This window comes from Callospermophilus lateralis, chromosome 3, assembly GCF_048772815.1.
Source record: "Callospermophilus lateralis isolate mCalLat2 chromosome 3, mCalLat2.hap1, whole genome shotgun sequence".
NCBI lineage: Eukaryota > Metazoa > Chordata > Mammalia > Rodentia > Sciuridae > Callospermophilus > Callospermophilus lateralis.
In genome coordinates this window covers 79,726,621-79,742,413 of record NC_135307.1, presented here as the reverse complement: position 1 = coordinate 79,742,413, position 15,793 = coordinate 79,726,621, and the positions used below count along the sequence as shown (strand labels likewise).

The 15,793-nt window shown below is 34.9% G+C and overlaps 1 protein-coding gene across 1 annotated transcript; it reads left to right on the top strand.

Annotated features, from left to right (window-relative positions):
• The first annotated feature begins 8,503 nt into the window (after positions 1-8,503).
• Positions 8,504-9,439, top strand: LOC143394715 (olfactory receptor 4F21-like). The gene has a single exon (XM_076849370.2). It carries the CDS (start codon positions 8,504-8,506, stop codon positions 9,437-9,439), a length of 936 nt encoding a protein of 311 aa, XP_076705485.2.
• Positions 9,440-15,793: the final 6,354 nt, after the last annotated feature.

The window sequence follows — 15,793 nt, the reverse complement described above, 5'->3', positions numbered from 1 at the left end:
TATGCACCTGGGCAAGAATAGCTCCCTGGAATGTAACTGATGTGCCCCCAACCACATGGGCTACTACAGTATCTGCTACATGGGACAAACCACTACCAGCCATTATGCAGAAAATCAGTATGGCATGATGGATAGCATGCCAGTATTGCTAGCTGCTAGCCCCATCAAATGGGCAGCAGCTGGTTGGATGAATGGATTGATATTGAGTCCAGACCCTGACCATGGATTTGCTTTTGTGCCAAATTATACCCGTAACCACTATGCACAAGCTTGTGTTATACCACCCTTTGCCATGCTAATAATCAATGATATTGATGGCATAAATATCACTCATATAGAGATCCCTTGTACAGGCAGTACATCCTTCTGGCTCACAAATTGTCTAATCCCTGCTATGAAAGCTAAACATATGTTTATCCTCAGAGTGCTCCCAGCAATCTGGTTTCCAGTGAACCTGTACAGACAACAAAGGAGTCTATGGGACTTGGAGATGAAGAATATTCTGAATGAGATTCTGCACCTGAAAAGGTGTGCAATTAGCATCATCATCACTGGAATTATTGCATTGGTAGCCACCATTACCACCACAGCCACTGCAGCTGCTTCACTCACTCAGAGTATCCAGACTGCTCAGACTGTAAAAAATTTGTCTACTGCCATTGCAGAAGCTTTTGCCATTCAAAATTACTTAAATAAACTGTCCCAAGCAGCTGTTTTAGTCTTTCAGCAAGAACTGGAACTCCATCAGGAACAACTAGATATTCTGTTTATGTTGCAAAGGTTCAATTGTGACCCTGAATTTCATAGTATTTGTGTCACCCAATATGCTATATCTGAAGATGTAACCTTATAATTCTACATTTTTTTTCAATATATTAAGATCACTTTGGTTGCTAACTGTATTATGACCATGAATAACTTTACTAAGGCAATTGTCAAAATCAATGAAACTAAGGTATCTATTTTGACAATTTCCTCTTTCACCCAGGGATTAACTGAACATTGGAAAAACCTGATAGCCAAATTAACTAATCCTCATAATGTTATTACCATGGCCCTACTGTTTATAATAGTGATAATTTTTTCTTGTGTTGTGAGGCACTTATGTAACCATGTAAAAGACACTGAAAAAAAACTACAATGCTGGCTGAAGTCCTTGCTGCACAGTCAGAGAAGGGAGAGGTAGGGACAAGTGCATGGAGTACTGCATACATGACATATGTTAAGGGCTTCTGAGTGGCAAACCACTCCTTTGTGTTAGGCATGTGAGCCTCAAACCACTTATCCCCTAGGCACAGCCCTTGGCAGGAGGCAGCTTATTGCAGTCTCTGCACTTGCTCCAGGGCGTGCTTCTTGATTAGTTGCTACAGGATAGTTGGCCACAAATTGTATTGGTGGCTGCCTGTAATCTGCTTAGCTACTGCCTGAATATATATACATAGTAACTGCACAATAAAATCAGACTTTCTTCCTACTTGGTCTCCGGATGTTCTTGATAAGCGACTCCACAGCCACACTGTTGTCTACCCTGTTCCCTGCTCCTCCAGGCTGGATGAGAGTGAGCAAACACAATTGTGCATATATAACAGTCTTCTTTATCCATTCATCAGCTTTATCCATTCATCACTTTGGTGGTTTCCACATCTTTGCTATTGTAAATAGTGCTACAATAAACATGGGAGTGAAGATATTTCTTCTACATGCTGATTTCATTTTTTCTTTTTTTGGATCAATATCCAATAGTGGAATTGTTGTATCATATGGTAGTTCTATTTTTAATTTTCTGAGGAACCTCCACACCATTTCCCACAATGGCTGTACTAATGTACATTTCCACCAACAGTGTACCAAATTTTTCCCTCTTCTGCACTTTCTTGCCATCACTTATACTTTGCCTCTTTGATGAAAGGCATTATCACTAGAGAGATGCTGGCATTTTGTTATGGAGGCCTTCTCTGCCTGATCCTTTTCCTGTTTTGTGTGATTTTGCCTGTAGTCTTTCTCTCTTTACAGGTATTTCTAAAGGAAATCTAATTCTGTCAAGACTGCTGCCTCACAATGTTCCTGAAGTGACACTAGTTCATGGTTTGTGACAAAATAGTAACAGGCGTACCAGATGTTTAAATTTATGAAGAGTTGTATAAAAAATTGACTATTCAAGCCTCAGACACAAAGTCACCTTTCCTACCCCATGATGATGATGATATGCATCAATTAAGTCCTGGAGAAGTGGGAACTGCACCACCAAGTGCACAGAGAACGATGGGATGTAATGGTTCTTGGAGGGATGGGGAGAACTGACATGACAATATTTCTATGATGAAGATGATATTCTCTAAGCTTGTAATAAAAGCTGTGGGAATATAATAAAATGTCTTCATTCTTTGGAAAATACTTAATGAATTTTATTTAATATAGGAATACAAATGTTCATGTTTCTTAACTATTGGTAAAAAACAAACAAACAAACAAACAAACAAACAAGAAAACCCACACTGATTCCCTATTCTGATTTTGATCAAGTTCTTATCAGAAGCCCTGCCTGGGGACCTTGCTTGGATCCCAGGTGGCCACATTTGCATAAGAATTGGGAAAATGATGTTTGTGCCATTTGATCAAACTAGGGAGAAGCAGCCAGATTGTAAAAGCAGGTGACACTTATAGAAATGAAAACCAGGTTGCAAACCTTTGTAGATAAACTAGGCTTGTTAGTCTGTGGGTCACAATTCCTTGGCATCTGTCCTAAGTAAGAGAAATTCAGACTTCTTGTTCTGCACAACATGTTCATTAATTCTCAGACTCTTCATACTCTTGTTGTTTTGCAATCAACTATTTTTCTAGCACATGTGTTGGGAGATGACAAGTAAGTTTATCATAAAAGTTCTGCTCTCTTGGCCCCAAAATAAGTGAAACCCTGGAACATAATGCCTTCAGAAAAAAAAAATAAAATAAAAAACTCACTTTATATAAATAGCTTTTCTTTATTTAAACTGGAATAGAATATTATAGTTCATTACAGTGAACTGAAGGGATCCCAAGCAAGATCTGTACAAAAACAAGTCACAGAAAGCCTGAAAGGAATCCCATTGTAATGCTTCAATATGTGGTTTTGGAAGATATGGTATACCCCCTTTAAGTATAATTAACCCAGGAATATACATTGCTTTTCATCCCCGATATTTTTTCTTAAAAAGCCTTTGACATAGAATGATTTTAGTTATCAACTACACATGAAAAATTTTAATATTCTCTTTATTCTAAATGGCTATTTTTCTCAAATCCTACTGATTATTTCTAAAAAGGATAAGTGGAATGAACAGGTAAGAGAACATAGTAGCATTAACCTGATATTAATGCCAAACAGATATAATTAGTGATTTTGATAAATTTTAGAATCCAGTAAACCTTTAATGTCCAAATTAAAAAAGTATTTTCAGAGCCATGTAATTACTCCTAATCACTGGGAATTGGTTAGGTTCCATTTTACTCTACTCTGCAGCTAATGACACTTGAACCCTGAGGAAAACAATGTGCAGGGAAGAACTGTTTTCTCCAGAAAGCCAATACCAAGGAAGATCCTGGATATTATTCAGGTCCTGTTAATTGGCTTCATTTCTAAAGATAAGAGCTATTTATAGCTGTATGTCTTGAGAGGTGATGATGACTTTAAAAAAGAGAAAATCTCTCTGCATTTCTCATACCTTGAAACTTCTGAGGGCACCTCTCTTCTGGCACAGGTAGGTGGGATGCTCATCTTATAATCCCACAGCATCAGCTTGCATTATTATTCCACGCATTTCCTTTTTGCTCCCTATCACTCATTTTTCTGCCGGTCTCTGCTTTTCTTTATTAGTTCAATTCATTGAATGATTCTTACTCAAGTTATATTTTATCCTCTGGTCTTTTCTTTTAGTTGAATTATGTCATCAGATAGATTCAAAATATTCTTCAAAGCTGTAATATTTTAAATGGTATGTGAAATACTTTAAGTATAAGCTATATCAATAGCTTAAATTGTAGGTGGACTACTTTGACTCTTCCATTGCGTCTCTCTCTGAAGGCTAGAATCATAAAAAGTAAAAGCAATACATGTATCTTGGACAGCGCCTTCTTACTGATACAACGTGAAAAGACATACTAGTTTTATTTCTGCCGCAGTGATTCAATCATTGTTCCCACTGTGAAAACTTCTAGGTTAAATATTAATGTTTATATTTAATACAAAACATTATATTTATGTTAATATCAACATTTAACATAGATATTCCTAAATGTTATCAGACTTATCATGATAGAGAACATTCATTTTGAACTTACTCTGTGCCAAAGTATCCCATGACTTTTAATGCAGAAATTGCTCCATATAGCTTTCTCTTTTCCCTTCATTAATTTTGATATATCTCATTTTTAAATAAATATAGATGTCTTTTAAAAGGGAGTAAACCAATTCATGGACAAAGAAAGAGGGATAAAGTTATTTAAATCTTATAACCCTTAGAAATTTTTAATAACTCTTGAATATTTACTCATAGAAATCGTTATCCTCTTCACCCCCATTAAAATTATACTATTTGTTTGATTTACTGATATTCTTTCCACGCTCATTAAGAAGGTCTTGAGATTAATTTGTAAAGCCTGTTTATAAGGAGAATCCATCCATTTACTTATCTAGTTGATCTCTTTTTAAGTGACTAGCTTCCACCCAGTATTAAAAGAATACTCATGATTAAGTAATGAAAATTTCAAGACTGTCCAAACATTTTTCTGTTTATTTCCTTAAAGATTATTCTATGACAAAGGACACAGCTAAGGGTGATGGCTATTACCACATCCCCCTCTGCAGTGAGCCCACACTTCACCTTCCCCTCAGGTGGACTGAGCAGCTCTGCCTCCCAGTCCTCAGCAGCCACAGGTGTGATCATCTGTTCAGGAAACAATTGAAAACTGGAATCCAGCTTTTGAATTTGGAGTTAACTTACAAAGGCTTCTTAACCTCAAGAGTTAAAGAAAAATCTACACACATTTTATAAAAAATTCATACTTACGTTTTACTTAAAGCCTTCTATAAATCCTGATCTTATTTTACCATGAGACATGGGATAATGCCTGTGTAATTCTGTGTGTCTAGTATTGATATGAATGATTAAATATGGAATACTGTGACTTTTAAGTATACCTTATTTTGCTATGTAATCATAATGCCTTCTTTGCCATGTACTAAATTTCCTAATGTGCATCTAGTTCTAGATTTTTTAAAAATATAATCTATTCCACTAAAATTATAATGACTTAATACTGTAGTTTATGATATATTTGGATTTATCTTATAGAAAGCATTCAATTCTTCCTCTTCCAATTCCCCTTTTCATAATTTCCCTTGTTTTTAAGTGGACTTTTTTTTTACTTTGTGTTGTTCCATTAGATATCCACTGGAGTAGCTCAATGAAGACTGGTAGATATATAACTTAGAGTCTTCTTTTTTTGAATATTTATTCTTTAGTTGTGGGTGGACATAATACCTTTATTTAATTTTGTATGGTGCTGGGGATTGAACTCAGTGCCTCACACATGCTAGGCGAGCGCTTTTCCTCTGAGCCACAATCCCAGCCCCTAACTTAGAGTCTTCTTATTTTTATTAGCATGATTTGAATTCCAATCTTATTCAACGTTTCAAATGTATCAAAAATATTTCAATACAATGTATATTTTTCATTTTTATTTATGAGAAACACATTTTATCATATTTTAAGAGGTTGTTACTGAGTTTTTATGTTTAAATAATGTTATTAAATTTAATATTTCACATGTAATTGTCTTAATATTTTGAGGCAGAGAGTTATGAGATTTGACAAGCAATGACTACAATTTTACTACCCTTTTTTCAATGTTATGGCTTTATTTAAACTTCTTTTATAATTTGCAATATATTATTGAACCATAGTGCTAGCAGGCTTCATTCCTTGATTTAATTTTAATGTTTTATCTTTAATCCGAAGGTGATAGTTTTAAATCCATTAGAAATATCTTGAATGAACTACTTTTATAGTTTTTATTTTTCCTAAATTTTTAAATAGAAATCAGTTATGAAGTTGACTCTGTAGCTCCATTGTACATTCATTTCCTAACAATACCCTCTGAATCCAAGGATGCTTTCTTCACTCAAGAGTTTTTTGTGGTAATGTATAGAATTTCTCCTTGATAGACCCATCAAAGGATTCTTCCCTTGATGGAACCACCAAAGGATATAAATTATAAAATCACAGGAATGTATTTGATCTTTAGATGGATTCCTCTGGAAGAATAGTACAGAATAGTGTGTACTCGGGGAAAAAGGAAAGCAAAGGTATCTTGCAATAAATTACCTTTTAGTCTTTATGATGAGAAAATAGGAACAATTAAAGTAGAACAAAATAACAATGGATATTGAGATATTGAAGTATATTTAAGAACTCTTTGAGGATAAAAAGTGTGCAACCTGAGGTGAAAAGTGAAGGAAGGACAACATTTCCACACATATGCCTGTGTTGGATTTCTGGAAGAATGCTAATGACATTTATTAAGGCATTGAAGTAAGTTAGATTTGATTAGAGATGACATGAAGAATGGAGCTGGATATGGGGTAGATAAGACCAGGAGTTCAGTTTTAGCCAGTTAAATTGAAGGGGGAGGTGAATCTTCCATTTATTTATATCACAAACAGTATTGGACTTATGATTCTGGGATTCAAGTATAAAGTTAGACTTAGAAGTCAATATGTATTTAGTTAGTCAATATCTAACTCAAGTGTATGTAGGTACTAACTAAAGAGTAATCCAACATTGAATTTTGGAAGAGACACTTGAGTCAAAACTCAAGTGAGTTGTGTCAATTATTAAAAATATGAGCAGGGAAATTAAAAGTAAGATTTCATGTCACTCCATAAGAATGGCAGTCATCAAGAATAGAAGCAACAATGTATGTTGTTAAGAATGTGTGGAAAAGGAACACTCATACGTAGCTGGTGTGGTTGCAAATTTGTGCAACTACTATGAAAAGCAGTATGGAGATACCTCAGAAATCTTGTAATGGAAATTCCATTTGTCCCAGCTATGCCTTTCCTCAGTTTATACCCAAAGGACTTAAAATCAGCATATTACAGTGACACAGCCACATCAATGTTTATAACAGCTCAATTCACAAGGTGAAAATGTGGAACTAATTAAGTGTCCTTCAATAGATGAATGGATATGGAAAATGTGGTATATATACACATGGCATATTATGAAATGCTGACATTTCAGGCAAATGGATAAAGGTGGAGAATATCATGCTAAAGGAAATAAGTCAATCCCAAAGAAGTGGAGGCCAAATATTTTCTCTGGTATATAGATCCTAAATCCCAATGAAGGAGAGAGGGGCTAGAAAAAAATAGAGTACTTTGATTTATGCAGAAGGGAGCGAAGAAACAGAATGTATTTGAGGGTAGGAAAATATAGTAAAATAAATTGGATATTATTATCCCAAGTGTATATACCATTTCATGACCGTGTAACTCTACATCATGTACAACCAGAAGAATGAGAAGTTATACTTCATTTACACATAATTAATGATGTATAAGTAATTAGAACAAATAAAAAAATTAAAAAGCTAAAAAAAGGATAAGCAGGGGACAAATAATCGGTGTCTCATATAGACATGTTATAGAGAAGTGGAAGTCCTGATTCTGACAATTCATCTCACTGAAACTCAGTTTTTCATTTTTTAAACGGGTCTAACCAAGGACTAGAGGATTTTTTGTGAAGTTTAAATCTGATAATGTGCAAATCTAGTGTTTTGCATGAAAGACCATTTAATAAAGGCTATCTATTGAAATTAGCACAATTTAATCATCATATTTTACATTCTAATAGGCATTCTAATAGGTAGAGAATAATGCTTTGTGTAAGACCTGTATTCATTTTGATGAGTCATGGGTTACATATTCTGTATCATCTGATCTGTGCACCTGGCCTCCATGGTGAGTTGTTCAAATAAAAACAGCACATATACAAAAGCAAAATGAACTAAACAGTTGTGGTCTAAAAACATTGAACAGTGAAGTAAGAAATTCAGCTAAATATATTTTTTTGAATTAGCACAAAAGAATTAATGTGATAGTAGCTGAAAATATTGGCACTTGAGATCATGAGAGAACACTTTCAAAGTAGTGGCATAAAACCTATAGAGATCCTTTAGAGGAAAACAAATCAAAACAGAAAGCTTGCTCATGAAACAAAAAGGAGAGCAACCCATCTGTGTTCATTTGATATACATGAAGCTCTTTCATTTGTTATATGGCATATTCCTATAAATTTTCTATTTCCTTTGTTTTCTGTCAGGTTCAATCATTTCTAACTCTCATTTCTGTAACCCATAGAATAGACTAGCAGGATTTATGAGGAGCACACTTTATACCACTGGATCTGACTCTGCCTCACTTTTTATCCACAGATGTTTGGAAACAACTTTCCTGGCCAAGTCAATGGATGGACTGAATGATTCTGTGGTTTCTGAATTTGTGTTTCTGGGATTCTCTGGATCTTGGGAAATTAAAGTTTTTCTCAAGCTGACATTCTCATTGCTGTACTTGGGGATCATCCTGGGCAATCTCTTCATCGTCTTTTTGGTAATCACTGATTCACACTTACATTCTCCTATGTATTTCCTACTGGCCAACCTGTCCCTCAATGATGTGGGACTTTCCTCTACTACAGTTCCCAGGATGGTCACAGACCTGTTAAAGGAGAAGAAAGTAATTTCTTTCCAAAGCTGTATGGCGCAGGTATGCTTTGTCCACATCATGGGAGGAACAGAAATGGTGCTGCTCATAGCCATGGCTTTTGACAGGTATGCAGCCATCTGTAAGCCTCTCCACTACTTGAACATTATGAACCCAAAGAAATGCATTTTATTTGTAGTCATTAGCTGGGTAACTGGAACGATCCATTCTATGTCCCAGTTTTCTCTGATTGTAAACTTGCCTTTTTGTGGTCCTAATACCATAGACAGCTTTTACTGTGACTTCCCCAGGGTCATACAGCTTGCATGCTCAGATTCAGCCATGTTTGAGTTTCTTGGAACTGCCAACAGTGGATTCATGAGCCTGATCACCTTCCTGCTGCTCCTCCTTTCCTATGTCTTCATTTCGGTCACTGTCTGGAAACGTTCCTCTGGGGACTTGTCCAAGGCTCTTGGCACATTGTCAGCTCACATCACTGTGGTGGTTCTCTATTTCACTCCGTGTATATTTATCTATATGTGGCCTTTCCCAGAATCATCAGTTGATAAATACATGTTTATAGTTGACTTTGCTATCACCCCTGCCTTGAATCCTATCATATATACATTAAGAAACAAAGACATAAAATTAGCAACAGAAAGACTGAGAAAACAGCATCATTTTGACAGATTTTCCTGACATTTCTGTTGTTGAGAGCTCAGGAATTACTTTCACCTGTGTCATAGACCCCTCCCCTTAGGCATGTGGTACTTAATGTGCTCAATTGATAGTGGTATAATTTTATTCTGTTATTACACCTTGCTGACTTACTCCTATCTATACTAGGATTATGCCTACTCCTTCTTTACAGAATTTACTCCCTGCTTTCTTCTAACATTAGAAATGAGTTCAATGTAATATGGGTTTCTTTAGGAAGCAGAAGTTATCCATATAAACAAGGTTGTAAGATTTACCTTGTGATAACTTTAGTACAAGAAAGGTTATAATATCATGTCCTCTGTATCCCATATTTTTCAAGTAACTTCAAACTTAAATTGTTGATATCTCTCATTTTTAAAAAATAATATAACCATCATAAAAAGTATGAAGTGTTTTTTTCCTTATTATGATTATGTTTTGCATTTCATGAGCCAAACTGTATATTTTTGACCTAGATTATGTAGTACTTATCAAATGTCTTTGAATAGATCATCATTTCTATTTTAAAATTATAGTATTATTGGCAGGCATAGTGGTGTACAGTATAATCCCAGGAAATTGGGAAGTTGAGGTATAGGAATCCCAGCATCAAGCAGGACTGGACACATTAGAAATACCCTATCTTAAAATATGAGCATGAATTATTATCAAAAATTAAATGAATGCATAGTGTATAAATATGCAAAGGAAATAAAAAATGTAGCACATAAATAGAATAGGGTACTATTGGGCATGTAAAAAGGACATAATTGTGACAATATAAATGAAACCGAAGGTCAATATGCTGTATGAAATAAACCAGAAATAGAGAGAAAACTAAAATATGATCTTTTTTATATGCAGAAACTTTAACAAAAAAATTCAAAATGAGGGTAGGATAAAGCTCACTTGGTAGAGTTCTTGCCTTGCATGCACAAGGCCCTGGGTTCAATCCCTAGTACACTGGAAACAACAACAACAAAAAAAGTGTTCAACATATAGAAACAGAGGAGAAATGGGATTGCTAAAAGGAGAGTTGGGAAGGAATAGGTACAATTACGTCAAATTTAAAAATGTATTGTTAGAATTAATACATCAACAAAAGTCATGTTTTGCATGAAGACCATAATTTATAATTTGGTATTGTGTGCTGAAAATTCGCTGAAGATATTTAAATGCTCTCAACACACACACACACACACACACACACACACACAGTTTTTATGTGAAATAATGGATAATGATAATTTGTTTGAATACCGAAAACAGAAAATATTTCTCTACCAATAAGGATATAATATTATCATGCTGAGAACCTTAAGTAGATACAATAGAAGTGAATTTAAAAACTAAAAAAAGCAAAAGTAATGAAAACAAAGAACAGAATAGTTCTGGTTGTCTGAGTTGGGATGTAGGTCTTTGTTGACAATGAGGTAACTTAGGATAGTTTGAGATTTAATAGGACTGTTGTATATTTATTTTTTACTTAATGCATTTTACAAATTTGTTCTAAGTAGTTATACATGACAGTAGAATGCTTTTGGAGACACCATACATGAATGGAATATAACTTCTCATTCTTCTGGTTGTGCATGATGTAGAACCACACAGGTCATGTTATAATATAAGTACATAGGGTAGTAATGTCCGATTCATTCTACTATCTTTCATACCCCATGCCCTCTTCCCTCTCTTTATTCTCTCTGCCTGATCCAAAGTACATCTATTCTTCCATAGCAACTCACCCATTGTGAATTAGAATGCACATATCAGAGAAAACATCCGGCCTTTGGTTCTTTTGAATTGCCTTATTTTGTTTAGTATGATATTCTCCACCTCCATTTGTTTACCTGCAAATGCCATAATTTTATTCTTGTTTAAGGCTGAGTGATATTCCATGTGTTTATATACCACATTTTCTTTATCCACTCATCTGTTGAAGTCATCTGTGTTGGGTCCATTGTTAAACTATTGTGAATTGAGCTGCTATAAATATTGATGTGGCTGTGTCACTGTAGTATGCTGATTTTAAGTCCTTTGGGTATAAACTAAGGAGTGGGATAGCTGGGTCGAATAGTGGTTCTATTCCAAGTTTTCTGAGGTATCTCCATCTCTATAGCCATAGCACCCTGAATGTGCCTGATCTTGCCTGAGACATCTCCATACTTCTTTCCACAGTGGTTGCACCAATTTGCAGGCCCACCAACAGTGTATGAGTGTACATTTTCCCCCACATTCTTGCCAACACTTATTGTGATAATTGCCATTTTTACTGGAAAGAGAAGAATCTTAGAGATGTTGGGTTTGCATTTCTCTAATTGCTAAAGATATTGTACATTTTTCATATTTTTTATTTTATTTAGAGACAGGGTCTCACTGAGTTGCTTAGCACCTCACTTTCACTTTCATATATTTGTTGATCCATTGTATTTCTTCTTCTGTGAAGTGTCTGCTCAGTTTCTTAGCCCATTTATTGATGGGGTTATTTGATTTTTTGGTGTTAAGATTTTTTGAGTTCTTTATATGTCCTGGAGATTAATGCTGTATCTGAGGTGCCGGTAGTAAATATTTTCTCTCATCCTGTAAGCTCTCTCTTCACGTTATTGAATGGTTCCTTTGCTGAGAAGAAGCTGTTTAATTTGAATGCATCCCATTTATTGATTCTTGATTTTGTTTCTTGTGCTTTAGGAGTCTTGTTAAGAAAGTCAAACTCTAAGCCAACATGATGAAGATTTGGGCCTGCTTTTTCTTCTATTAGGCACAGTGTCTCTGTCCTAGTGCCTAAGTCTTTGATCCACGTTGAGTTGAATTTTGTATAGGGTGAGAGATAGGGGCTTAATTTCATTTTGCTGCATATGGATTTTCCGTTTCCACAGCACCATTTGTTGAAGAGGTTCTTTTCTCCTCTGAATGTTTTTGGCACCTTTGTCTAGTATGAGATAACTGTATTTATGCGGGTTTGTTTCTGGGTATTATATTTCATACCAGGGATCTACATGTCTGTTTTGGTGCCAATACTATGCTATTTTCATTACTCTGGCTCTGTGTTCACTGCATCAGGCTGAACTCAGGCTCTGTAGATCAGTTTAATTTTTTTCTTGTGGGGTTGTACCAGAGGAATTGTGAACCAGAAATTGAACTCAGGGGCCCTCAGGGGCACTGAACCAAATCCCCAGCCCTATTTTGTGCTTTATTTAGAGACAGGGTCTCACTGAGTTTCTTAGCACCTCACTTTCACTGAGGATGGCTGGCTTTGATCTCATGAGCCTCCTGCCTCAGCTTCCAGAGCCACTGGTATTACAGGCATGCACCACCACTACCAGCTGTAGTATAGTTTAATGTCTGGTATTGTGATGCCAACTGCTTCACTCTTCTTGCTAAGGATTGCATTGGCTCTTTTGGGTCTTGTTTTTCCAAATGAATTTCATGACTACCTTTTCTAGCTCTATGAAGAATATCATTGGTATTTTAATTGGAATCACATTGAGTCTGTATAGCGCTTTAGTTAGTAAGGCCATTTTGATAGTATTAATTCTGCCTATTTAAGAGCATGAAAGATCATTTTATCTTCTAAGGTCTTGTTCAATTTCTTATTGTAGTGTTCAGTAATTTTCTGTATAGGTCTTTCACCTGTTTTCTTAGTTCAATTCAAAGTTATTTATTTATTTATTTATTTATTTATTTATTTAGAGGCTATTGTGAATGAGGTGGTTTTTCTCTCATTTCTCATTCAGTGAATTCATCACTGATGTATAAGAATGTTTTTGGACTGATGGTATTGATCTTCTTCCTACTGATCCCTGAGGCTTCTGGACTTTTTACAGCAATTTCACAAAGTCACAAATGATGAAATTGAAATTATTTTAACATAAACATGTGTCATCCCTAATTATTGTCAATTAAAATTTATTTGTATTTTATTATCTATCATAGAAAAATATGTCTTATTTTACAAGTATTATTAAGTCTTAGTCTTCTCAAAATTAAGATTCCTATCTGAAGCCATGTCCAGCATGGAGTTTTTATTGGAGGCTTGGCATTAGACAGACTTCAATTTGTATTATTTATTTGCCTCATTCTAACTGTATGATAGGAAAAATCAAGTTTTCACATCTGCCAAATGGCAACAAATGTTGTTATTATTAAAATAGCGTTCTAAAAATGTGTCCAGTAGAGAGCTGGCATATAATATCTGAAAATTGTTAGTTTTTAATTTTCCATTTTATTGCCTAAAAATAGTAAGTGAAAAAGTCATTGAAATTGAGATGGAAGAAGTTAAAGAAACAAAGGGAGAAGAGAATAAGGAAATAAGAAGGTGAACTAGGAAAGGAGACATGGAAGGAAGAAAAAGAGGAGAGGGAGTCAGGGAGAGAAGAAAAAGGAAACAAAAATTGAAAAACGCACTTAGTGCTCTCTGACTTATACCTATAAATATTTCAATGAATATAGGTGAAATTATAAAAAGTTGAATCATTCAAAAACAAATGAGCTTGCAATTTTATTATATTCCATGAAGGACTACCACATAACTATTATTTCAACTAGTCTCTAAATGATATCTTTCTTACCACTGAGAGTCCAGAACCAGTCAATGTATGACAATGGGTGGGATTACTCAGGCCAAGGAATATGTGTTTTTGAAGAAATACACTCTCATGTGGAAATTAGAATGCATGTTTATATTGTTATATACAATATATAATAATATAAATGTGCATTCAGAGTATGGGGTCACTTTTGGTAGTTAAACCCCCTCTCTCAAATGACTTGATGAACAGTTTTTCCCCTTCTTGCAGTAGACTTTGGATCAAATAATTATTTATCTACATGTCCATTTAGTAATATATTTATGTGCAAGAAATGTATATTTGTATATGAAATATATAAAAAAAATGTTGCTCTGGATTCACTCTGAAACAAAAAATATAAAGCCTAAGATATATTTTAGAACTGGGCATTTCAAAACAAGTCTCTCTGGCAGAAGGGACAGATTCATTCAAGAATTGGAAAAACTGTTTAGGGGGAAGATTTTTTAATGGACATTTTTTACAATATTCATTTTTGATAACTGTTTATATTTTGCTGTGGATAGGTAAAGTTTTTTACCTTCCTTTCTTTATTTTTTTTCTTTATTTACATTTCACTTCAAATATCTCTGGTTTATTATTTGTAAATTATGCCTTCCAAAGCTCTTTAAAAAGAAAAGGGTTACATTGAAAATTGATTAATGTGCATTTCTCTATAAATATATTTTTTCATATATTTGTGGATTGATTGTATATCCTCTTCTGAGAAGTGTCTGTTCAGGTCCTTGGCCCATTTATTGATTGGGTTATGTGTTTTTGTGTGTGTATTTAGCTTTTTGAGTTTTTTATATTCCCTAGAGATTAGTGCTCTATCTGATGTCTGAGGGGCAAAAATTTGCTCCCAAGATATAGGCTCTCTATTCACCTCACAGATTATTTCTTTTGCTGAGAGGAATGTTTTTAGTTGGAATCCATCTCATTTATTGTTTATTGGTTTTAATTCTTGTGCTATTAAAATATATAAAAAAAATCTTCATGATCTCTAGAAATTAGAGAAATGCAAATCTATAGTACTCTAAGATTTCATCACACTCCAGTCAGAATGGCAGCTATTGTGAAGACAAACAACAATAAGTGTTGGTTAGGATGTGGGAAAAAGGGTACACTCATAAATTGCTGATGGGACTGCAAATTGGTGTAGCCAATATGGAAAAAATGCTCACCATCCCTAGCAATCAGAGAAATGCATATTAAAACTACTCTAAGATACCATCTCTCTTCAGTAAGAAAGGCACCCCTTATGAAGTCAAACAACAACAAGTCACTCCAGTAAGATTGGCAGCCATTATGAAGTCAAACAACAATAAGTGTTGGCGAGGATGTGGGAAAAAGGTACACTCATACATTGCTGGTGGGACTGAAAATTGGTGCAGCCAATTTGGAAAGCATTATGGAGATTCCTTGGAAAACTGGGAATGGAACCACCATTTGACCCAGCTATTTCTCTTCTCGAACTATACTCAAAAGACCTAAAAACAGCATACTACAGGGACACAGCCACATCAATGTTTATAGCAGCACAATTCACAATAGCTAGACTGTGGAGCCAACCTAGATGTCCTTCAATGGATGAATGGATTAAAAAATGTGGAATTTATACACAATGGAATATTACTCAGCACTAAAAAATAACAAGATCATGGCATTTGCAGGGAAATAGATGGCATTAGAGCAGATTATGCTAAGTGAAGTTAGCCTATCCCCCCAAAACAAATGCTGAATGTCTTCTCTGATATAAGGGAGGTGACTCAAAATGGGGTAGGGAGGA

Bases quoted from the DNA above. Each gene is read 5' to 3' on its own strand.
- LOC143394715 (XM_076849370.2), top strand. From the start codon at position 8,504: ATGGATGGACTGAATGATTCTGTGGTTTCTGAATTTGTGTTTCTGGGA.